A 23605-nucleotide genomic window follows, 5' to 3' on the forward strand; every position below is an offset into this window, starting at 1 on the left:
GTACTTTTTTGAATAAAAAAGAATTTAATTTCATGTTTAGACTTAATTAATTGAATGATTTCATCATTTAAGTAAAAAAATTAACAAAAATTAAAATATTGGGGTACAATTGAAAATGGAAAATTCAAAAGTGGGTAAAATTGACAAATTTTCAACGTCAGGGTGGAATTGAAAAAAAGTTTTAAGGTGAGGGGTTTTTAAGTGATTAGGCCTACTCTATAATCTATTTTTTCGCCTGATATACGACTTCTCTCAACAAAAAACCAAGAAGTTCAGCTTTTTTTATTAGGTGAACAGGAAATTTTCCGACTATTTTTTTAAAACAGAGCTCGATAATCTGGATAAATTTTTGGAAAAATTAATTTTACCATTCAATTCAATCACATAACCTTCCATTTAATACAAACCTTTAACAACTCGTCGTCTGTTTTTTAATGACACTACTAGAAAACAGTTTAATCGCGACGGATTTTAAATCCGTCGCTAAGAAATGAAGATACCGACAGATTTTCGTCGCTAAATCTTAATAAAAATGCCAAAAAATGCATTTTTAGCGACGGATTAAACTATCCGTCACTAAAAGTCATATTTTATTAAAAAAAATATTAATTAACAAAAAAATATTTATTAAAAAATATTTATTAATTAAAAAAAATATTTATTAAAAATAAGTAATTATTAAAAATAAATAATTATTAAAAATAAGTAATTATTAAAAATAATTAATTATTAAAAATAATTAATTATTAAAAATTAATTAATTAATTGTTTTTATTTAAAATAATTATTAAAAAAAGTTATTTATTAATTATTTATTTAAAAAATAATTTGTATGAAAATAATTTTATAATACGGGAGTAAAATACGAGAGTAAATATTTCTTCCTTTTAGTTATATTTACATATAATATACATACATATGTAATAAAAGTTTGAGTTGGTTAAGATGGAGCTGCGCGCGGAGGAACTCCAAAATTAAAAAGTTTTGAATGAGATCAATTTAATGATGGGTGACCTACTGAAAAGTTGGGTAGATTGCGAGAATTGTTGGTGGGTGACAGTGTGTAGTATACGCTGGTGAGTGGGTTATGGTGGGCCATTTTATGATTTTAATTAAAAATATACTTTTTAAATTTTAATAAATTAGCGACGGATTAAAATTCGTCTCTAAATTCCGTCGCTAATTTTTTTTAAATCTGTCGCTAATTTTTTTTCTGTCGGTAAAAAATTTTACGACCAGAAATCCACCAATGGACTGAGTTCGTCAGTAATCCGTCGCTAATTGATATTAGCTATGGATTTTAGGCATTTAGCGACGAAAAAATCCGTCGCTAAATGCCTGATTTTTAGTAGCTAGTTCCGTGGGACATTGGAGTCACATATTTTTCTTCAACTAATCAATTTTTTTATTTACGTCCACTTAAAAACTCATTTCCATCAAAATGCAAGCTTCTTCATCTTTAAGTTTGACTTTCTTGGACCCATCGCCATGAACCACTTATTCAAAAAAAACTCTTATTCCTGGACCCGTTTTATTTGTGCCAATTTCAAAAGATTTGAATCAAAATTCCCACAAAATTCTCCTTTACAGTCACGTTTTGGTGGTGATGTTGAAGCTGAGTCATGGAAATCTATGGAGGGTCTTGTTTGCAGCCCGGCAAATTACGTTCCTTTGTCTCCTATAAGTTTTCTGGAGAGAGCAGCCATGGTTTACAGAGACAGGACTTCGGTTGTATACGGTGATGTGAAGTATTGCTGGAGCCAGACTTATGACCGTTGTCTTAAGCTTGCTTCTGCCTTGACTCACTTGGGCATTTCACGTGGAGATGTGGTTAGTTGGATAATTTCTAGTTCAATCTCTATGTTTTTATTCATTTTACTTTTTTTTTCTCTATGATGATATGTATTAGAAAGGGATTTACTTTTTGGATAATTGATTATCCAGTCAAAAGATGAGTTATAATGGTATATGTAGCCCTTTGAAGTGCTAATTATTTCATCTAGTTTGTTTTAGCTTTAGTTGTTTTGATTTTGGAATTATATGAGTTTTAGGCTCAGTGATTAAGAGGTCTTGTTTAGATAGGAACCCGGATTGTAAGGGTTGCCTTTTGAACATCTGCTATGCATTTGCAGTTCTGCTCACTAAACTAAATTGCTTAAATACATAGATGTTCGCCTTTATCAGCGATCAATGCATGAAGATCCCAACTTGGCCATATGTTTGAAATTGAAATTAACAGAAGTTGTATATATATGCAGGTTGCAACGTTAGCCCCTAATGTTCCGGCAATGTACGAGCTGCATTTTGCTGTCCCTATGGCAGGAGGTGTTCTTTGTACACTTAATACGCGGCATGATTCAAATATGGTTTCTCTTCTGCTGAAACATTCTGAAGCTAAGATAATCTTTGTAGACTATCAGATGCTTGATGTTGCTAGGGAAGCACTTGATTTTCTTTTAACGACAGAAACAAAATGCCCGACATTGGTTTTAATTTCTGAATCTGATGGTTTGTTGGCCTCTGGATTGACTTCAAACAGTTACGAATATGAGAGTCTATTGGCAAATGGAAACAAAGAATTTGAGATTCGACCACCAAAAAGTGAATGGGATCCCATCAGTATAAACTATACATCTGGCACAACCTCGAGACCCAAAGGCGTTGTTTATAATCACAGAGGAGCATACCTGAATTCGCTCGCAACTGTTTTCCTCCATGGCATGGGAGCAATGCCTGTTTACCTTTGGACAGTGCCTATGTTTCATTGCAATGGTTGGTGCCTCATCTGGGGAGTGGCAGCGCAAGGTGGTACCAACATATGCATTAGAAAAGTTACTCCGAAGGGCATCTTCAACAGCATAACACAGCACAATGTGACCCACATGGGAGGGGCGCCAACTGTGTTAAACATGATTGTCAATTCCCTTGTGGGCGACCGAAAGCCACTTCCTCATAAAGTGGAAATAATGACTGGAGGCTCTCCACCACCACCACAGATCATTTTCAAGATGGAAGAGTTGGGCTTTTGTGTATCTCACTTGTATGGCCTAACAGAAACTTATGGTCCAGGAACTTATTGTGTGCGGAAACCTGAATGGGATTCACTACCTCCGTACGAGAGGGTAAAGTTGAAAGCCAGACAAGGGATGCACCATCTTGGCTTGGAAGATGTTAATGTGAAAGATCCGATAACCGATGAAAGTGTTCCAGCTGATGGTAAAACAATAGGTGAGATCATGTTCAGAGGAAACACTGTCATGAGTGGGTACCTTAAAGACTTAAAAGCTACAGAGGAGGCTTTCAAAGGCGGATGGTTTCGTAGCGGCGATCTTGCGGTGAGACATCCTGATGGTTATATAGAAGTGAAGGACCGGATGAAAGATATTATAATTTCTGGTGGAGAGAATATATGCACAGTCGAAGTGGAGACAGTTTTATATAGTCATCCTGCAATTTTCGAGGCAGCAGTAGTGGCACGGCCAGATGATCATTGGGGACAAACACCTTGTGCATTTGTGAAGCTAAAAGAAGGATTTGATGTGAGCGAGGAAGATATAATAAAGTTCTGTCGCGACCAGTTGCCCCATTATATGGCCCCTAAGACAGTCGTTTTTGAGGATTTGCCTAAAACATCAACCGGGAAAGTGCAGAAGTTTATTCTGAGGGAGAAAGCAAAAGCCATGGGAAGCCTTTCTTGAAAGATGTAAGAAATATGTGTAAATATACATAGTTGCAGATATGTAGCGTATAGGGTGGAATTTGGGAGATACTTATAAAATATACGAATGAATGAGACAGAATCTCTAGCCCCATAAAGGAAGATACACGGTGCCTAGTGGATGCAATGTCATGCGTATGGTGTTTATCGATGACAAGGGAGAATCAATATGGGAAGAGGTAATGGAACAACAGTATATATACACCATTCTTACTCGATGGTTTCGCTGAATATAGTAATTTTATGAGCCTCATAATGATTGAAATGAATGAACCAAACATAGCAGGGTGGATTAGCTGTTGATGATCTGGTTGCTCAGGTCCTCGCAGGTTTGAATTCACAGGAATATAATCCAGTAACACATCAAGTGAATGGAAAAGAAGAAGGGCGTCGCTCGAAGTACGGGATATTCCGCTTAGCTACGAGAAGAGGTTCGAACAAGTGAACGCTGGGATAGTTCAGTAAGTCGGAGCAATCTGAGACAAAAATCATCATAATCAGTTGAACTATGGACCAAGGAATCATTGTCAAGAATTTCAACGAACAAGCAACTACAACTCATGGCAAGGCAGAGGTTAAAGTGCTTATGCAAATCATGTAGATTTAGAGAAAGAGGATGAGAAAGAATGTACAGTTTTAACTGTAACTCAAACTCAACTTGTCATATAAGTGGCAAATATGATCAAATCACTGTGTAGTGATCAAATGCTTCTACAGATATGATAGTGGCAAAAAAATAATTTTTGTTTGGAGGAATATTTTGCTTGGCCGATATGTTGTTAATTTTTTTTTCAATTTTTTCATGTTATTTGATTTATCAATATTTGATAAAATAAATCATTTATGCCCTTTAGAATTAATTTTTTTATTAATTATATCAATATATACATATGTTTAATTAAATATTAGTAGTTTATTTAATTGATCAAATATTAATTAATTAATTCACTTATATTAATTAATTCGGTGATGATGGTATAATTTCCATCGAATTATACCGCCATGATTGAACCTGAAACTAAGCACTGCTATTTTGAAAAGGAAATTAAGATAGATGTATAAACTTATTATAAGGACTAAAAAGACAGTTTGGCTTTTATTGTTTTTTATTTTTTTTCTTGAAAAAAAAAATAAAACATTGGATATAAAATCAGGAATAGTCCTATTTTATTTCATATCTTCTACACTAAGCCCTTTTTCTTTTTCCTTTTACTCGTTTTTCAACTTTTCAAGTTTTTTCATCATCTAGTAAAACAAAAATCAAAACTAATTAAACAACACACTTTTTTAAATTTTCTTTAAATAATCAACTATATATCGTTTGAATTTCAAAAACATGAATTATGTATTTGAAACAAACGAGAAAATTCCGCACCTTGAATCAGAATTCTGATTCCACCATTGCAATGTGATTCTATCCTTAGCGATAGTTATGATGGAGCATCGCCAGATATGAGATATGAATGGAAATGCTGATTACAACAACAATGAGAGTTAAGAAGATACAGCTTACATGGACTTCCAAAGAGTTTGTTCATGTTTTTTTTTTTAAATTCCATTTATTATTAATTTTATATGGTTATTTATGGAGTCTGGTCCTTGTGGTGGCGATTTACCTGCAAAACAGAATAGACAGTCAATTAGATAAAAGTGTTAATCCCATATAACGGATGTGCCACGTTATTTTTACAACAAGCCAATAAATATTTGCGATAAAAGTTTCTTAAATTCTTATTTTTTTTATCATTAAATATTTGTATAACTAACGCCTCATTGGTTTGTTACACGAATGACGTGGCGCAACCATTATGTTGTATAATTATTCATTAGACAATGGTTGTCTTTGTGCCTAAATATTTTCTTGGTGTCTGTAGCCTGTAGACATAACTTTGATTCTTTTACTGGATTGCTAAACACCACCCGCTTTTACTTAACACCGCCCATGCACATTACCTTTTTACCCTTTTCACCTTTTGAATAGAAAACCAAATCATAAACAAAAAATATAAATCCTCTCAACTAATTCAACCATATTCAAACTCATATTCTACGGAAATGTCGGATTCCGAACGAGATGAAGATCGACAATCCCCGGTAAAAAAATTTTAAAAAAATTTTGAATTATTTTTTTTTTAATTCGGTTTTAGAGGGGACGTCCCCATTTCACGTTCCCTGCGGAGAGGAGGACGCCGGAAAACGGCGTCCCCTCCTCCGGAGGGAACGTGGGAGATCCACGTCCCCTCCGGCGGAGGGGACGAACAGGTCGCAGCCGGAAATTATATTTTTTTTAAAAAAAAAAATTAATAATTATTATATTTTTTATTTTAAAAAAAATTATAAAATAAATAATTATTTTAAATAAGTTAAATGATTTTAGGAATTTATTCGATTTAATATAAATTATATATTATTTCTGTAACTTATATTTAAATTTTTATAATCGCAGGGCGGAAAGCGTAGAGGGAAGTCGTTTTTGGCCCCAGAATTAGGGGGGTCGGGAGCCCGTCACGTTACTACGCGTAAAGTTTCTGCCTCAGCTCGACGGAAGAACCAATCGACGAAACCGACGCATACTTCTCCCGATAACAGACGCATGTTTGTTGATGATCTTAGAGAGTCTGATGATTTTGAGAGCTCAGAGGACGAGCCAAGTGAAAATTTTACATTTCTAAACGGAAGAAGGGTGCAGGTGGTCGGTTCGTTGGCGACTCGTCATCAGGTAAATATAATGAAATGATATTAATTAATTTAATAATGTTGTTAAAAAATTTAAATATAATTTAATTATATTTAATGTTACTTTCAGGGTCGAACAGACGACCCGAAGAGGTTGACGTGTGGACCGTTACTGGTCCAGTACTTGGTGGACCCGAGGATGACACTATTATTCCTAATTTATGAAGTTCTTGTTGCAAGGAGTCATTCCAATAATCTCAAAAAAAGGCAGCTTGTACTTGTTCGTCTTGTACGTGGAGTCCATACCGATGATCCAGTAGTACGAAAGAAGTAGTCTTACTGAATCAGGATGAGATATGAAAATATAGGTCACCACACCTGTATCCTCCTCAGCAAGAGTCCAGTGTACATAATCATTTTTCTGAGCCATGTGATAAAATTGCGCAACCACATCTCTACCCTCAAAGCTAGACTTTCTCAAAGTCTCTCTGTAGTTGTACACTTGCCTTATTGTAGGGTTGTCAGATGGTACTTTTTCTTTCAAAGCTGCCATAATAGAACACGGCTTCGCTTGTGCCGCACTCATATCTCGCACAATTTCTTTCGCCTCGCCACTCAGCCCACTCATCTGACGGTATCCTTCAGGATACACAGCTAAAGCATGGTTGTGTGTACTCGAAATACCAGGATTCGTAAGTATAAACCATGCAGTCTTTCCTAATTTGACAACAATTTTAAATTTGCACTGACACGCTTTTGTCTTCGTATTTTTCCGTACGAAGGAATCAGAATCTGTGAACGAACCTCTGTAACGCTCACCCCGAGCACATCGTAGAAGCTTTTTTTCCCCTTGTTCTTATGTGACGAAATGACTAATTCAAAACCAATCCTTATAGCAGTAGTCTTAGCCCAAGTAATTGCTTCAACATCAGTATCAAACCCATGTCCTGGCTTAAACCAATCGCTGTAATCAATTCCGTCACCGCCATAATCTTCTAAATGAACCTGCAAAACATAAATAATTACGTTTAACAAATCGTAATAATATGCAATAAAAAATCACTGTAATTATTTAAAAAAAAATTATTTTAACGTTTTTTTTAAATAAATTAATTTCCGGCCGCGATGTTTCGGTCGCAGCCGGAAACCCTTGAAGGGGGTTCATGCGGACGTCCGGCGTCCCCTCCTCTGGAGAGGACGTGGCGTTTCACGTCCTCTCCGGAGGAGGGGACGCCAAATTTCGGCGTCCAGTCCTCCAGAGAGGACGTTTCACGTCCCCGGAGGAACGCCGAAATTTGGCGTCCCCTCCGGATGCGATCGTCCCCCTAAAAAAAATTAAATAAAAATTAAAAAAAACTATTTTTACCTCGGAAAAGCCGGAAAAACTTGTTTCCTAACGTCGATACTCGTTACCCGACGAATTGTACTCGTTATCCTTCATTTTAATCGACTTTTTACGTATTTGTTCGAATGTGTTCGAATGAGTTGAGAGAACTTTTTTTAAAATTTTTGTTATAAAGGTAGAAATGTCTTTTACATGGGTGGTGTTAAGTAAAAAAGGACGGCGAATAGTAAAACCCTTCTTTTATAGTAGTAAAGCTAAGATACCTAAAATGACGACCTTTCATAGCGAGGATACTTAACCACTAGCTACTACAGTAATGGAAAAAAAAAAGGGTGAATAAGGACCCCACCTTCTTGTTTATGAAGAAATACATGTAAAAGAAATAAACCAATATAAACAATATTGAACAAAGGGTCAACGCGTCCTCTGAACTTGTGACACAGGGTCATCTAATTCAATTTATACTTTTTTAAGCAATTAATCCCAAAATTCTTTATTTTGGATCAAATAACCCCATAATTATATTTTTAAAATGCGTAAAATACAAATCGGAGGTGAGAGATGCAAAAATATAATTAAATATTTTTCTAATTATTGCGATATAATTATCTTAAATTCATTTTTTAAATAAAAATATAAATTATTGGCTTATTTGATCCAAAAATGAAGAGTTTTGGGATTAGTTGTTCAAAAAAATATAAATTGAGTTAGCTGACCCCATATCACAAGTTCAGGATGCGCGTTGACCTTTTATTTAAACAATATTTGCATGCAGCCCAAGGCTACAAGAAAATACTATTGCTATCACACGTGGTAGAGATAGGCTAGTGGCATCTAATATATATCATAAAAAGTTACAAGTTTAATTCCCATAATTTATTAAAAATAAATATTTAGTTATCAAACCATGTTTTATTTAATAATCCTATGTTAATAACATTTTCAATTATAAAAAATTAATATTTTTTTCATTTTGTATTAAGAGCACTATTCTAAATATTATTATTTTAAATTATAATCAGCCATTGATACCTTAAATAATTCAATAAAATACATATTCTCATTAATTATACTTCTCTGTTTTAATAGAGCTACTCTATTTTTTCAACTTTTTATCCATAATTCTTATTCACTTCTAATAAACTAACACTCTTTAAGATTAATTTTTGCGTATTGCCCCTATTCAAATCTCTAATGAGATAGTGTTTATAGCTATAAGTAAATGAAATTTTTATCACTATATTAAATAGGGATACACAGGAAAAATAATTTTTTTTAGAAGTTCATAACATTAACTGTATTTTTTAGACTGTGTGAGAATATAAAATGAACAATTTTATTAGAACAAATGGAATAATACACTATGTTAAAAAAAGAGCTAAAATCACTAAAATAAAATTAATACGGCATTAAATGAGGAGCAAGCATGACATATTTTTATAAATTATTAATTTTATATATATTTACTAATTTGTTTAGTACTTGGGCTTATCATTGTTGTTAAACCCGAACTGAACCGACCGGTTCACCCGAAAAAATCGAAAATCGGTCACGTTACCGGTTCGGACTGCACTAATAATACCTATATTTAGAAATTATTTTTTTTCTCATCGAGCCAACTGGATAACCGTTGATTTTTACAATTAAACCGGTAAACCTGGATCCGTATCCGACATGTTCGATAGTCCTTAATAAAAAAATAAAGATACCAAGGCTGGGGTTCGATCCCAGTGCCGGGAAAGTAGCATACAACATGCAACAACATAAGATAATAGCTTTTATATGTTTAGATTTTATTTTATTAAATATATTTCAAATAAGTCGGTTTTTTGTTTTTCAATATATTTTATTATATAAATTATTTATTTCTCATAAAATTATATGAATAATTATTAAATATATTATTACTTTTAACCCTCGATTGAATTCTAGTTCAACCGGTTGAAGCTGTAACCCTTTACTCTTTGTTTTAATTAGTTCAATGGTCGGGTCGGTTTTGACAACATTGGTGTTTATCCCAAATTATCTATCAATTTGAAGCGAAAAAAAATAGTAAATTAATAGTATTTTTTTGTTTTATTTAATTTATCTCTTCATCATGTATGAATTACTTTTTTTGATTTAATTATTTAATCAATATATAGCTAAATATATCAATTAGAAGAAAAAAAATGCAAGATCCTAAAAAAACTAACATAAGTAAATTTTTATATAAAGACTAAATCCACCAAAAAAATCTCCATATTGTTAGCTTTTATTTGGCTTGATTCTAACACATTTTTTATATTTAAATAGTCTTTTAACTATTTAGTTTGTCTATTTATAGTTTTTTTTATGGATAAAACTATAAAAAATATCATCGTTTTAATTGTATGAAACGACAACTTTAAAAGGACTACATATATATAATATAAATAATTAATAAATTACTTAAGTGTAAAACATCTATCAAAAATCAAGTGAACAAAAAAATAGTACAAGGATTTTATGATGGATATAGTTTATATAAATATTTTTATTCTAGTAGAAAATGATTTATACATTTTTACATATAAATTTCCTCAACATAATTCAAAACATGTGGCGTTATGGTATTATTTTAAAAAACAATAGAGTAACTAATATAATATAACTTACAATAAAATATGAGTTAATTTTGTTTTTTTGATGGATAAATATGAGTTAATTAATTGTTGAACTAGTCGTATAAATGTATTAGGATAGATTTAGTCATATATAGATGTATATTACGGTTTTGAAGCAAAAATACAAAACCAGGAACTAGATGCCTTCAGAAAATACTAATTCTCAAGCCCCCGGCAGAAGTTCTTCATGGCCATCTCTCTTCACTATTTTCTTATGGTTCTTAGTACCTGTAATACTCGCCTCCGTCGCAGTTTTTCAGCTAGACTCGTTTGACCCGTCTCCTATGCCGATTCACGAGTTGACTCAGCCTCCGACTAATGTGTCCATTACGCGAACTCACATCCTTCGAGGATCAGAATTTTTGGGTAAGGGGCTCTTGCAAGGTCCAGAAGATATAGTATATGACACCAAGTCTGGACTCGTTTACACAGGCTGTGGAGATGGGTGGATTAAGCGAGTTACGGTCAACGAATCGGTGGATGACTCGGTTGTGGAAAACTGGGTTAACACGGGTGGTCGACCGCTTGGACTTGCCTTGGGATTCGGCGATGAAGTTGTGGTAGCCGATGCTTTCGAGGTCTGTATTTTATCTTTTGTGCATTAAATATTAAAATAACATCAAATTTATTTTTCCATATTAAAACAACTTTGAAATATAAGATGTGCATGAACATGGTCAAGCACTGGCTCTATATTATTTGTTTAATGTTGAATACTTGAATTTACTTATATAGTTTGTTAACGGTTAGTACTATATAGTATTTTATTAAAAGAATTATTTTTTGGTTTCCTTACATTAGGTATCTTAATTTTTTTTAATTCCTTACCAATTTATAGACCCCGTAATATATAAGATCCAGGTATGTTTTATTATTGTTCTAGAAGTCTCAGGAGTATATTTTATTTACATTCAAACGGTCAACTAGTTTTGTCTATAAATACATTAAATACAATACAATTGTGAGAGTATCTTAATAATTTTATTTATAACTAACATTAAATACAATATTCCGTCCGTTCCTTATCAACTGACATTTTAAGTTTCTGCACAATTTTAAGAAATGCATTAATATATGTGCATGATACTGTACTACCAACGGGTCTAACCCCTATAATAATTCTTACAAGTGGAGTAGTATATTGACATGGCACTTGGTTGAGTGGCCATCTTCAATGCATTTTTAAAAAATTAAAAATAAAATTTTCCTGCAAATTTGTTTCAAAAAACTCCTAATATTATTGATATGACATTTGTTAAGTGGCCATTTTCAATACATTTAATATATCTGTTAAAAAAAAACAAACAGTTCTTATGTTTTATATTTTGTGACTTCTAAAATTATAAATTGGATGATAATATGATCATTTATTTTTAATTGATAATTTTTCTTTATATTTTAGCTTTTTTAGATGATAGTGTTGCAGATAATAAAATAATAGTTGGAATGAATTAAAAAATAAAATTAACAAAAATTATTAGATTAGTTAATTAAAGATAAATTTTTATAAATAGCTACTAAAAACATTTATTAATTAAGTATATCTAGAGTAACACATTATTTTAGATAAACATATATTTTATCTATTTTTATTTTATAAAATTATGGTAAGTGATATTTAAATAATTTTAGATAATTGTTATAATAGTAAATTAGAATTTAGAGTATATTATTAATAATATATGAGTTAAGTTTTACTAATTTAATTTTAATTCATGATAAAATGTTGATAAGAATTAGGATTGGGATTTCCTCAAGTTCAAGAACTTGAGGGGGTCATGTTCACGATCTACTCTATTCATTGTAAAATAAACGGTGTAGATTGATTTGATTAAAATTGTAACTTTTTGATCTACACCATTTATTTTACAATGAATGGTGTAGATTGTGAATATAACCCTTCCAAGTTCAAAGTGAACTTGAGGGAATTCCAATCCTAAGAATTATAGGTTGGAAAATTATACAATACACCGCTATGTCATTCGTACAACAAACTAATAATGTTTAGTCATGTGGAAAATTTAATAATAAAGAAAATTTCTATCGTAATATGACATGGCACAACTAAAATATGGAATAAGTACTCGATAATTAAAGGACATTGGTAAATGAGCACGTCATATAAATTGTATTTTTTTAATTCGAAAACATTAATTAATTATGAAGGGAAGGAGTAACTTTTTATATGTTTATGAAACACCAAAAGTTGGAATTGTTTCTATCTTTGGGACGGGTGAGTATTAAATATCAATTTTTTTTTAAATTACCAAACTTTCATCTTTGTCTCAAAGATTTTTGATTTTATTTTGTTGATATGGCTATCTAATTCAAAAATATTTGTCACGTCACATAAACATTCACAAGCTATATATTTTACTTTGAAATGGATATTAGTTTACATGTCGTTTAACTGAATTGTTCACCATTTTATTAAAATTATATTGCAAATTGTAAATACCATTTTAAAATAAAAAAATTATTTAATGATGTATTTAAACGCAATGTAAATGTACCAACAGCTTTTTTTTTCCTTTGAAAGGATGTAAATGTAGCAATAGTTAAATTATAATCTTTAACTTGTAAACTTGATGCACCATTTTGTGGATCAGGGGTTATTGAAGATTAATGGTGATGGTAAAGTTGAGGTTCTAACAAATGAGGCAGAGGGTGTCAAACTAAAATTTGTAGATGGTGTGGATATAGCAAAAGATGGGATGATCTATTTTACAGATGCTTCATCCAAGTATGATTTTCATGGATTTATATTTGATATTTTGGAGGGTAAGCCCTATGGTCGATTGCTCAGCTATGACCCTGCCACCAAGGAGACCAAAGTCTTGTTTCGCGATCTTCACTTCGCCAATGGAGTTGCAGTCTCCCCGGATCAACAATTTCTAGTCGTCTGTGAAACCCCCATGTATGCTCACACTCTTGCTTCTTTGATTCAACATTATTTGATTACTTTCCGATCTTATATGACAATCGGGTGAAATATATTCTTAGCATTATGTTGTGATATCGGTCACCATATCAGTCGCCATCAGGGGCTATACCACATAGTCTAGTGTAGGTTCTAGCCCGAACTGCCATCAAATATTTTTGAAAATTTTCAAGATAAATTGGTAAAATTTGTAGTGAATTCAGGATCAAAGAGGTAGAGTCCGGCTGTCAGAAAGTTAAAGAATAGTCGGATAAAATTTAGACTGATCTGATTTTTTTTTTTAATTCTGCCACTAGTCGTCATATGATGTGACGTCTTAGATACTAGGATATTCATAGAATATATGATGCTGCAGATTGTTATATCAATTTATTTTGCTAAGAAATTCGAACTAAATTAAATTTGAAAGAAAAATAAATTTTTCGTATCATTTAAAAATGAAGTAAAGTATGGGTACCAAATAAGAATATAAAATAAAAGTTTAGTGCCATGTCTCAATCTTTGTTTTGATTATAGACTAAAAGCGATAAAATTGATCATTGCAGGAGAAGATGTAGAAAGTATTACATTGAAGGAAATAAAAAAGGACAGGTTGAGAGTTTTATAAGCCTTCCGGGGTTACCTGATAACATTCATTATGATGGACAGGGGCAATTCTGGATTGCTTTATCAGCAGTAAGTCTTTTTCTCTAGAAATATACATCTTAATTTGTAAGTAGAGGTGCGTACAAACTGAATCAAATCGAAAAAATCAGTTCTTAAAATTAGTTAAACCGAAGAAGCATTAGTTAAACCGAAAAAGCAACATAATGCTTTGAAAATTTACGCCACCTCTTAAAATTTTGGTTCGGGTTTATTTTGGAAAAGAGGGAATTACGGTTTTGTTTGAACCTAATGCAGACCCCTACATGTACTTGTTTATATAAAATGTTTCGGGATGTTTTTGTAATATAAATTTAAATACTTGTTTCTTGATAGAAAACCCATTTCCTAAAAAAATTAAAGAGTTACTTATAAATTAAAAAGAAAAACTTAATTAGTTACCAACATCTACAAACAAAACCACTTCAATTTATCTTTATGAAAATACAATCTCTATAATCCATGTTATTGTTTGTTATAAACTTAAATTTTAGTCATATTCAAATAGTTTATTTTATTAATTATCATAAATATGATGAAAATATATCTTTTATAAATAAAATGTGATAGATATAAAATTTCACAATTTTAAATATTTAATTATATATCTATCCCAATGTTTTTATTATTTACAAGTTTCTCCTACCCTTCCATTTTTTAATTTTGAAAAAAGAAAAGAAATTGTTTCACCGTTTTCGTTGCTGTCTCCGTACAACATAGGTCATAATGAATCAACTTTGTTGAAAATTGGCAGGGAAACTCAGCATATTGGGACACTTCATATAAGTATCCTTTCATCAGGAAGATTATGGCAATTCTGATAAAGCTGATAGGACCAATATATTCAGCAAACCATGGTGGTTTTTTTGTTGTGGATTTGGAAGGCAATCCAATTGCACATTACTATGATCCTAGTTTGAGATTTACTTCATCGGCTGTCAAGATTAGAGCTCACATTTATATGGGTTCCATTGAAGCTCCCTACATCCTCCGTATCAACCCTCACAACCCTATCATCTCTTAAAACTAATCAAGTGTTGATGCACAAGGATCGAATCATCAAAAGATACTACATTTGGTCAAGTTGAAATAATTCAATTTTTTTATATAATAAGTTTGATGTGACAATCAATGTCGATAGAATATACTGCTATTTACATAAGGCGTTACATCATATTAATATGGTGATTGACGTGGAAGTATAATCTTGTCGTCTGACTTGTAGTCGTAGATTTGGGAGGAGCTCCGAATGGATAATATGGTTTCATCACCTCTTCCTATATTTTTTCGTCTCAATGTTGATAAGAACCATACCATGCCATTGCATCCTGCAAATGCAAACGGATAGGCTAGCTACATATTCTCTCTGCAACTGTAGTAGATATCCATCTTCTTGGGAGCACATTAAAATCTGATATATGTACAAACCATTAGAGTTAGGCTTAAATGAATCAACTATTGACGGAATAAATAGTTCAGACATTATGTAAGAATTCAATTCTTTATTTCCCCAAGTAAATTTGAGTTTCTATATATACATCCTTTCATTTTCAAGAAAGGCTTCCCATGGCCTTTGCCTTCTCCCTAAGAATAAACTTCTGCACTTTCCCAGTGGACGTTTTAGGCAAATCCTCAAATACGATAGTCCGAGGGGCCATATAATGAGGCAAATGATCCCGGCAGAACTTGATTATATCTTCCCCGCTCACATCAAATTCATCTTTTAACTTCACAAATGCACAAGGTGTTTGTCCCCAATAATCATCTGGCCGTGCCACTACAGCTGCCTCAAAAATTGCAGGATGACTATACAAAACTGTCTCCACTTCAACTGTACATATATTCTCTCCACCGGAAATTATGATATCCTTCAACCGGTCCTTCACTTCTATAGAACCATCAGGATGTCTCACTGCAAGATCCCCACTTCGAAACCATCCGCCTTTGAAGGCTTCCTCTGTAGCTTTCAAGTCTTTAAGGTACCCACTCATGACAGTGTTTCCTCTGAACATGACCTCACCTATTGTTTTACCATCAGCTGGCACGCTTTCATCGGTTGCCGGATCTTTCACATCAACGTCTTCCAAGCCAAGATGGTGCATCCCTTGTCTGGCTTTCATCTTTACCCTCTCGTTCGGAGGTAGCGAATCCCATTCAGGTTTCCACACACAATAAGTCCCCGGACCATAAGTTTCTGTCAGGCCATATATATGAGATACACCAAAACCTAATTCTTCCATATTGAAAATGATCTGCGGAGGAGGTGGAGAACCCCCGGTCATTATTTCGACTTTATGAGGAAGCGGCTTTTGGTCGCTCACTGGAGAATTTCCAATCATGTTTAACACAGTTGGTGCTCCTCCCATGTGTGTCACATTGTGCTGTGTTATGCTATTGAAGATGCCCTTTGGGGTGACTTTTCTGATGCATACATTGGTGCCACCCTGTGCAGCCACTCCCCAGGTGAGGCACCAACCATTGGCGTGAAACATAGGCACTGTCCAAAGATAAACAGGCATTGCTCCCATGCCATGAAGGACGATTATCGCGAGCGAATTCAGGTAAGCTCCTCTATGACTATAAACAACGCCTTTCGGTCTCGAGGTTGTCCCAGAAGTATAATTTACACTGATGGGATCCCATTCACTTTTCGGTCGTCGAATCTCAAATTCCTTATTTCCATTTTCCAATAAACTTTCATACTCGTAATTATTTGAACTACATTTAGAAGCTAACAAACTATCAGCCTCAGGAATTAAAACCAGTATCGGGGGTTTTGATTCTGTTTTTTCAAGAAGATCAAGTGCTTCCTTAGCAACATCGAGCAACTGAAAGTCTACAAAGAGAACCTTAGCTTCGGAATGTTTCAACAGGACAGATACCATATTAGAGTCATGCCGTGTGTTAAGCGGACAAAGGACACCTCCTGCCATAGGGACTGCAAAATGCAGCTCGTACATTGCCGGAACATTAGGGGCCAGAGTTGCAACCTGCAAAACAAATTGGACTAATACATCAGTCATCAGCTATAGTATTTTTAGCCATCTAATCGTGATTATCGCAAAATTAGACGAACTTCATTTAATTAGACAAATTGGACTAATACATCAGTCATCAGCTATAGTATTTTTAGCCATCTAATCGTGATTATCGCAAAATTAGACGAACTTCATTTAATTAGACAAATTGGACTAATACATCAGTCATCAGCTATAGTATTTTTAGCCATCTAATCGTGATTATCGCAAAATTAGACGAACTTTGTTTAATTAGACAAATTGGACTAATACATCAGTCATCAGCTATAGTTGAAACCATTTTTTCTTGTCTTTTCATTCCTACGTGACTACGTGACTATTCAATTTTATTTTATTTTGCATTTTTTTGTTTTAATTGTATCTCAATTTTTAAATTTCTGACAATTTGTTTACTTAAAGGATAAAATCATTTAATTAACTAAATTTAAAAATAAAATTATATTTATTTTATTTAAAAAATTATAAATAAGTCATTTATTTTTAAAAAACTAACTAAAAATCATAATTAAATTAAAACTAATTTAATTTTTTAATTAATTTTACTAAATCTAAATAAATTTTAAATATATACTATTAATATATGCTAGATATGAAGAACGCTTTTGAATTTTTAACAAAATAAAAAGGACGTCAATTTAATATTTCAGGATACAATTGAAACACAAAAAATCAAAATAGAATAAAATTGGTGATTTTTCAACGTCGGAGTAGGATTGTAAAAGATTAAAAGATCGTAATTTTTTTTAAGGCATTACGCCTATTCAAACAAGGAGTGATGATAACATAGTTTTCTTTTACACAATGTCATATCATATTTATACTAACCAATGAATATATAATATAATTTTTTTAATTAAATATTCCAAATGATTAGCACATTATGGATTTATTTTACGAATAACATAACACACAATTATAACTTTTTTTAATTATTCATATCCAAATCAATTTTTAAGTTATTTTAATCAAATTAAAATACATTTCTATTTAAGATGATTTAAATTAATAATTTAATTTGATTTTTATTTTATTTTATTTTATTTATTTATTTTAAATAATAGCATGCTAGATATACTTAATGAATTATTATTTACTATTTTGGTGATGAAGTGTTTATAGTTACAAAACAAGATGCCATTTCAAATTTACTTGAACATGAAAGGTCAAATTTGATAAAATTACATCATTTATTATAAATAAAATATATAAATTAACTTATCTTATTTTAAACTCTTTTAATCTATATATTTTTTTTTATCTATAATTAATGGTATAAATTTATTTAACTTGATTTTCAAATTCAAGTGCACTTTTATCCTAATCCAAGATAAAATCATGAAGGAGAAATTGTTTAATGGGGAAGAAGAAGGTTTTTCATCAATGGCCTAATGTATAATGACAATGACAGCCGGAATTAAAGAAAATTACATAAACCATATCTTATCGAAAAAGGGTTAATCTGATTCTCAATTTATAACTTGGAATTTAAATAACTCTCTTTCAGTTATTTTGTAAGAAATATATTTTATATTTAGATGAATTAATAATAATACTCTCTATTTTTAGGTTTATTAAAAGATAAAATTAATATTTTTTGTTTATAAATTTACTCATATTATATAATTTTATTTTTAATCGATTTAAAAATAAACAGAAAATTATCTTTAATTGATTAAAATATATAAAAATAAATTATAATTTGACCCTGAAATCACAAGTTAAGATTGCAAACTGAACTTTTATAAGAGCTTTATCATTCTTAATTAAACACTTTATTAATTTAAACCAACACAATTCCATGATCAAAACAGGATCTCGCAACCTAATCTTCACACTATATGGAAACAATTGGCATCACAATGGCTATGAATCTATGATCCAATAAAACTACATTCAAATTCCCAGAAAAACAAACTTAAAAATCAACAACTCAGAAAGTTAAAATCCTTAAAAAAAAATAAAAAAAAAATGAATAAAAACGGTGAGATTGAAATAAAACCGAAGAAACTAACCACATCTCCATATGAAATGCCCAACTGGGTTAAGGCAGAAGCAAGCTTAAGACAGCGATCATAAGTCTCATTCCAGCAATACTTCACATCACCGTATACAACTGAAGTCCTGTCTCTGTAAACCTTGGCTGCTCTCTCCAGGAAACTTATAGGAGACAAAGGAACATTATTAGCAGAGCTACAAACAAGACCCTCCATAGATTTCCATGACTCGGCCTCACCATCGCAAGAAAAACGTGACCGTATTCGAGAATTTTGTGGGAATTTTGAATCAAATTTGTTAAAATAAGCATAAGTAAATCGAGTCCAAGAGGAATAAGCATTTTTCTTAAATAAATTGTTCATTTTGATGGGTTCTTTCTTGCAATTCAAGAAAGCTGAACTCAAAGATGAAGAAGCTTGCATTTTGACTGCAACTATTTTTTGGTGCAAGTAAAGAAGAAATTGATTTGTTGAAGATATATGTGAGATTAATCCCTATAATCAATATTTATGACTATAGTATACTATATAGAAAAGGATAAATATTGCCCCTAATGTGAAGCTCAAATCTGCCCTTAGCCATATATGACACATTTAACATTTCTCAACGAAAGGTAACGTACTTTTAGCAGTAAGTGTTTTTTCATACCACTTGAAAGACATTAAGGGTGTATTTGGACCTTTTTAGACATTAAGGCATATTTGAGCTTGCTATAAACTAACATTAGTAGCATATATGCCCCTTTTTCCATATATAAAGTGCACGATCACCCACACATACACCAATGTGGCCTAACTTAGATGGTAAGTGCATTAAGAGATTGTTGATTTGAACTACACTTCCGTAACTAACAACTAAATATTGAAATTTCAAAGAGTCGATTACTATATTTGACAAAAAAAATTGTGTATCATATTTAAATAGTTTTTGCTTTTATGCCTATACCTTTAAAAACGTTGATTTTAATCAAAGTTGGATCTTAAATGAAAAAAGTCGAAATGATTGGATTTTTTTTTTAAATTGATAAGATCTATACATTTACGTCATAATAAATTTTCAAAATATTTTATAATTACTTATTAAATCATATTTTTACATATATATTAACTTTTCATAGTTAGTTTGGATTGAAATTCTCTCAAGTTCATTTTGAATTTAAGGGGGTCATGTTCACGATCTACACCGTTCATTACAAAATGAACGGTGTAGATAAAAAAAAGTACAATTTTAATCACATTAATCTGAAAAATGAACGGTGTAGATCGTGAACATGACCCCCTCAAGTTCAAATGAACTTGAGGTAATCCCAATCCAGTTAAATTACATATGTTTTCTTTTTAAAATAGAATTAAAAATCTTAAAAAATATATGTTTTGATTTGGTAAAACTAAAATAGAAGAATAAGAATATAAAACTCTTATCCGCTGAAAGTGTTTAATGGCTAATTTTTTTATAAACTACTATTTAATATTTTTTTCTAATTTAAGTATATATTAAAAAGTTGATGAATTTGATTTGAATAAGAAAATAATAAATTTATGAATTTGATTTGAATAAGAAAATAATAAATTTAACTTAAATAAAGAAAATAAAAATTTAGTAAAATATTTAATAGAGTTAAAATATTAATTTTAAAACATAAATATCAAATAGAATCAATAAATGATAAATTTGATGAAAAAGATGAAAAAAAAAACAAAAAAAAAAGAGTTTATCTACTGTAATCACTACTCACTAGCTAGCCCGGATTGCCAGATTGGTCTAAACAGCTTAGTTGGTTGTTTGTGTGGAATTGTTAGAGTTTAAAGTTGTAGGCAAATATATCACATAAGAAGGAATCATAGCGACAAAAGACTTACCCAATCAGTGAGGAGTGTTTATCCCATGCAACCGTTGCGCCGCGTCATTTTTATATCAAGGCAATGAGCATTTCCGATAGGGAATCTTTTAATTATTACTTATTTTTTTTATCATTCAATTTTCCACATGGCTAACGCACAATTGGTTTATTGCACGAATGACATGGCGCAACGGTTGTGTGCAATAATTTTTCATCAGTGAGTGATCCGGAATGAAGGAATTTTTGAGTATTCGAAAATTTAATTCCAAAACTTCATAACAATCACCATTTCAGTAGATTAAACTTCAAAAATTGTTCTAATTAATTATGTCCTAATTCATCAAAAAACTTTAATTACGTCCTAATTTAAGTTGGGTGTGTATCAAATCTTGTGGATCGCGGTATAAACGCCAAATGGACATGACGTGGAATAGAGCGGTTGATGTTTAAGTTTGGCTTACATGGAAAGTCCAAGTATTTAAAATAATTTTAGTTACAACTAATCTTTTTATTTTTTTTATTTCAGTTGTCTTTTAAATTTGAAAAAAAAAATTCTTAACTTAAATTTAATTGGGATTGATATAAGTATGAATAAACTATCCTAAATTCAAATTCCCTCCATTTTTCTCAAATTCATTTAAATTTTTAATATCTAAATAAAATGATATTTAATTCTATCCATTTTTATTATTTTATTTAAGTGTCAAACATCTAAATGTACTTGAAAATATAGAGAGAATTTTAGACTTCAGATAATCCACTCCCTCGATAAACTATCTAACTTGCACCTGCATTGGATTTTTTTGACTATTAATTAGCTATGGCATTCCAACTTACGCCCTCCTATCACTAAACCCCTCAACTTTAAAATCGGCCGCTAAACCTCCTAACCTTTATCTAATGATCAACTAACCCTTTACCTCCAAAACCGCCCTGCCCTCATTAAAAATTCCCAAAACATCCCTGGTAAAATTAAAAAAATCAAACAAACTCAATCAAATCAAATTTAAAATTACCCACCCAAATAAACCCAATGTAAACCGTTTACCCAATCCAATCTAATCAAAATTAAAGTTATCCACCCAAATAAATCCAATATAAATCATTTATCAAATTAAATCAAACCTAAAATTATTTAATCAAATCTAAAATCAATAACTATCCACCTGCCGCCATAGACCCACCGGAAACCACCGCAACGGCTTCCGGTCAAAAACAGACCCATTGTGGTTGGTTCGTTCGTCGAAAAACAGACCCACCACCGTTGGTGGGTCTGTCTAAACAGAACAAGCCCGCCACGAGTGGTTGGTCTGTAACAAACTCACCACCATCGTGGTGACCTACCACGGTGGATCTGTTGTTCATAGACCCACCGACGGTGGTGGGTCTGTTGAACAACAGACCCACTGTCGGAGGAGAATTCGGTTCAAGAAAAAATTATTTTTGAAAAATAAAAAATTATTTATTTAAAATGTAAAAATATTATTTTAATTATTTATTTTATTTTTAAATTTGATTTGGTTGGTTAAACGGGTAATTTTAGGTTTGGTTTGTTAGATGGGTGATTTTAGGTTTGGTTAGTTAGATCGATGGATGATTTTAGGTTTGTTTGGTTAGTTAGTGTTGGTTTGATTTTATTTTTTTATTGATTGTAGGGATATTTTGGTCAATTTACGGAAAACGGTGTTTAGTTGATCATAGTTAAAGTTTAGAGAGTTTAGCAGTCGATTTTATAATTGAGAGGGTTTAGTGATAGGGGGTCAAAGTTGGAGTGATATAGTTGATTAATAGCCGATTTTTTTTAAGTGAATCAGGTTGTACATTATGGATTATGAATTATTCATATAGTATAGGAATATGTATAAAAACATTTATATAATTTAATTTCAAATTGTAACTTAAAAAATTGGGAAATTTATATATTTACCTAAATCACAAAAATATTTATATATTTTACCTCAATAAGGAAAAGTTACAAAAAATACCTCATTTTTTTCTTCAGATTTATGTTTTTACTTTGTGAATTAAAATAATTATGATTTTACTCTATATAATATAACTGTCACTGACGTTATCATCTCGGTATCATAATCTTTAAGTAAAAATTATTTTTCGTACTTTATCATTATCTTATCTTTAACATTATCATACTATTATCATAACTTGTTTTTATAAACGTTATCATAACATTATCGTAATATACTGTATCATAATAGCATCATAAATATTATCATAATATTATCATGACATACTTTATCATAATAATATATTATCATTAACATTATCATAAAGTACTTTATCATAATTATATCATAACATTTCATCATATAACTTTATCATATTATTATCAAACTGTATCATATTATTATCATAAAATTTATCATACTGTTATCATAACTTTATTTATCTATTATCATAACTGTATCACACTGTTATTGTAATCGTATAATGTTATGATATTGATATGATAATTATCATATAGACATGCTAATGTTAATGATACCGAAATGATAACCAAGCACTTTTCTTGACAGAAAATCGTTTTTTATACAGTATTATGATACTGATATGATAACGTCATATTGATACAGATATGATAATCAAGCGTTGTTTTCTGCAGAAAATTATTTTTTTCATCATAAAATTGTTTTTAATGCAAATTTTTCGATCTTAAACTGAAAAAATACAAGAACAAATTTTTTAGATCTGAGAGTTAAATTAAATCGTAATGATCACCACGAGTTAAGAAAATTGCTAAAGTTAAC

At 31.3% G+C, this 23605-nt stretch overlaps 4 protein-coding genes across 7 annotated transcripts; 2 read left to right on the forward strand and 2 right to left on the reverse strand.

Annotated features, from left to right (window-relative positions):
* The first annotated feature begins 1394 nt into the window (after positions 1-1394).
* On the forward strand, positions 1395-4555 carry LOC126676950 (isovalerate--CoA ligase CCL2-like). Of its 4 annotated transcripts, none has more exons than XR_007640444.2 (3): positions 1395-1830; positions 2259-3897; positions 4005-4555. XR_007640444.2 is itself a non-coding variant. In XM_050371328.2 (2 exons), exons 1-2 carry the CDS (start codon positions 1489-1491, stop codon positions 3696-3698), a joined length of 1782 nt encoding a protein of 593 aa, XP_050227285.1. In that variant the 5' UTR covers positions 1395-1488; the 3' UTR covers positions 3699-4555. The 4 variants fall into 4 exon arrangements, 1 of the variants encoding a protein (XP_050227285.1); XR_007640446.2 differs by having other exon boundaries at positions 4038-4555; XR_007640447.2 differs by having other exon boundaries at positions 4048-4555.
* A 2053-nt stretch (positions 4556-6608) lies between these two features.
* Positions 6609-9415, reverse strand: LOC126678535 (uncharacterized). Its single transcript, XM_056105527.1, has 3 exons — positions 9389-9415; positions 7199-7399; positions 6609-7106 (listed from the first exon to the last, which is right to left on the reverse strand). Exons 1-3 carry the CDS (start codon positions 9413-9415, stop codon positions 6609-6611), a joined length of 726 nt encoding a protein of 241 aa, XP_055961502.1.
* A 1048-nt stretch (positions 9416-10463) lies between these two features.
* On the forward strand, positions 10464-15237 carry LOC126679120 (protein STRICTOSIDINE SYNTHASE-LIKE 5-like). Its single transcript, XM_050374060.2, has 4 exons — positions 10464-10962; positions 12994-13301; positions 13871-14000; positions 14722-15237. Exons 1-4 carry the CDS (start codon positions 10525-10527, stop codon positions 14989-14991), a joined length of 1146 nt encoding a protein of 381 aa, XP_050230017.1. The 5' UTR covers positions 10464-10524; the 3' UTR covers positions 14992-15237.
* A 212-nt stretch (positions 15238-15449) lies between these two features.
* Positions 15450-19704, reverse strand: LOC126679119 (isovalerate--CoA ligase CCL2-like). Its single transcript, XM_050374059.2, has 2 exons — positions 19018-19704; positions 15450-16957 (listed from the first exon to the last, which is right to left on the reverse strand). Exons 1-2 carry the CDS (start codon positions 19420-19422, stop codon positions 15518-15520), a joined length of 1845 nt encoding a protein of 614 aa, XP_050230016.1. The 5' UTR covers positions 19423-19704; the 3' UTR covers positions 15450-15517.
* Between the last annotated feature and the right edge of the window lie 3901 nt (positions 19705-23605).

Source organism: Mercurialis annua, linkage group LG4 (genome assembly GCF_937616625.2).
Source record: "Mercurialis annua linkage group LG4, ddMerAnnu1.2, whole genome shotgun sequence".
NCBI lineage: Eukaryota > Viridiplantae > Streptophyta > Magnoliopsida > Malpighiales > Euphorbiaceae > Mercurialis > Mercurialis annua.

Coding starts and splice junctions, on each gene's coding strand:
- LOC126679120 (XM_050374060.2), top strand. CDS start 10,525: ATGCCTTCAGAAAATACTAATTCTCAAGCCCCCGGCAGAAGTTCTTCA. Junction 10,963..12,993: donor TGGTAGCCGATGCTTTCGAG/GTCTGTATTTTA, acceptor TTTGTGGATCAG/GGGTTATTGAAGATTAATGG. Junction 14,001..14,721: donor TCTGGATTGCTTTATCAGCA/GTAAGTCTTTTT, acceptor GAAAATTGGCAG/GGAAACTCAGCATATTGGGA.
- LOC126676950 (XM_050371328.2), top strand. CDS start 1,489: ATGAACCACTTATTCAAAAAAAACTCTTATTCCTGGACCCGTTTTATT. Junction 1,831..2,258: donor GCATTTCACGTGGAGATGTG/GTTAGTTGGATA, acceptor ATATATATGCAG/GTTGCAACGTTAGCCCCTAA.
- LOC126678535 (XM_056105527.1), bottom strand. CDS start 9,415: ATGTCGGATACGGATCCAGGTTTACCG. Junction 7,400..9,388: donor ATACGGATCCAGGTTTACCG/GTTTAATTGTAA, acceptor TATGTTTTGCAG/GTTCATTTAGAAGATTATGG. Junction 7,107..7,198: donor TCGGGGTGAGCGTTACAGAG/GTTCGTTCACAG, acceptor AAATTAGGAAAG/ACTGCATGGTTTATACTTAC.
- LOC126679119 (XM_050374059.2), bottom strand. CDS start 19,422: ATGCAAGCTTCTTCATCTTTGAGTTCAGCTTTCTTGAATTGCAAGAAA. Junction 16,958..19,017: donor GCATTTCATATGGAGATGTG/GTTAGTTTCTTC, acceptor TTTGTTTTGCAG/GTTGCAACTCTGGCCCCTAA.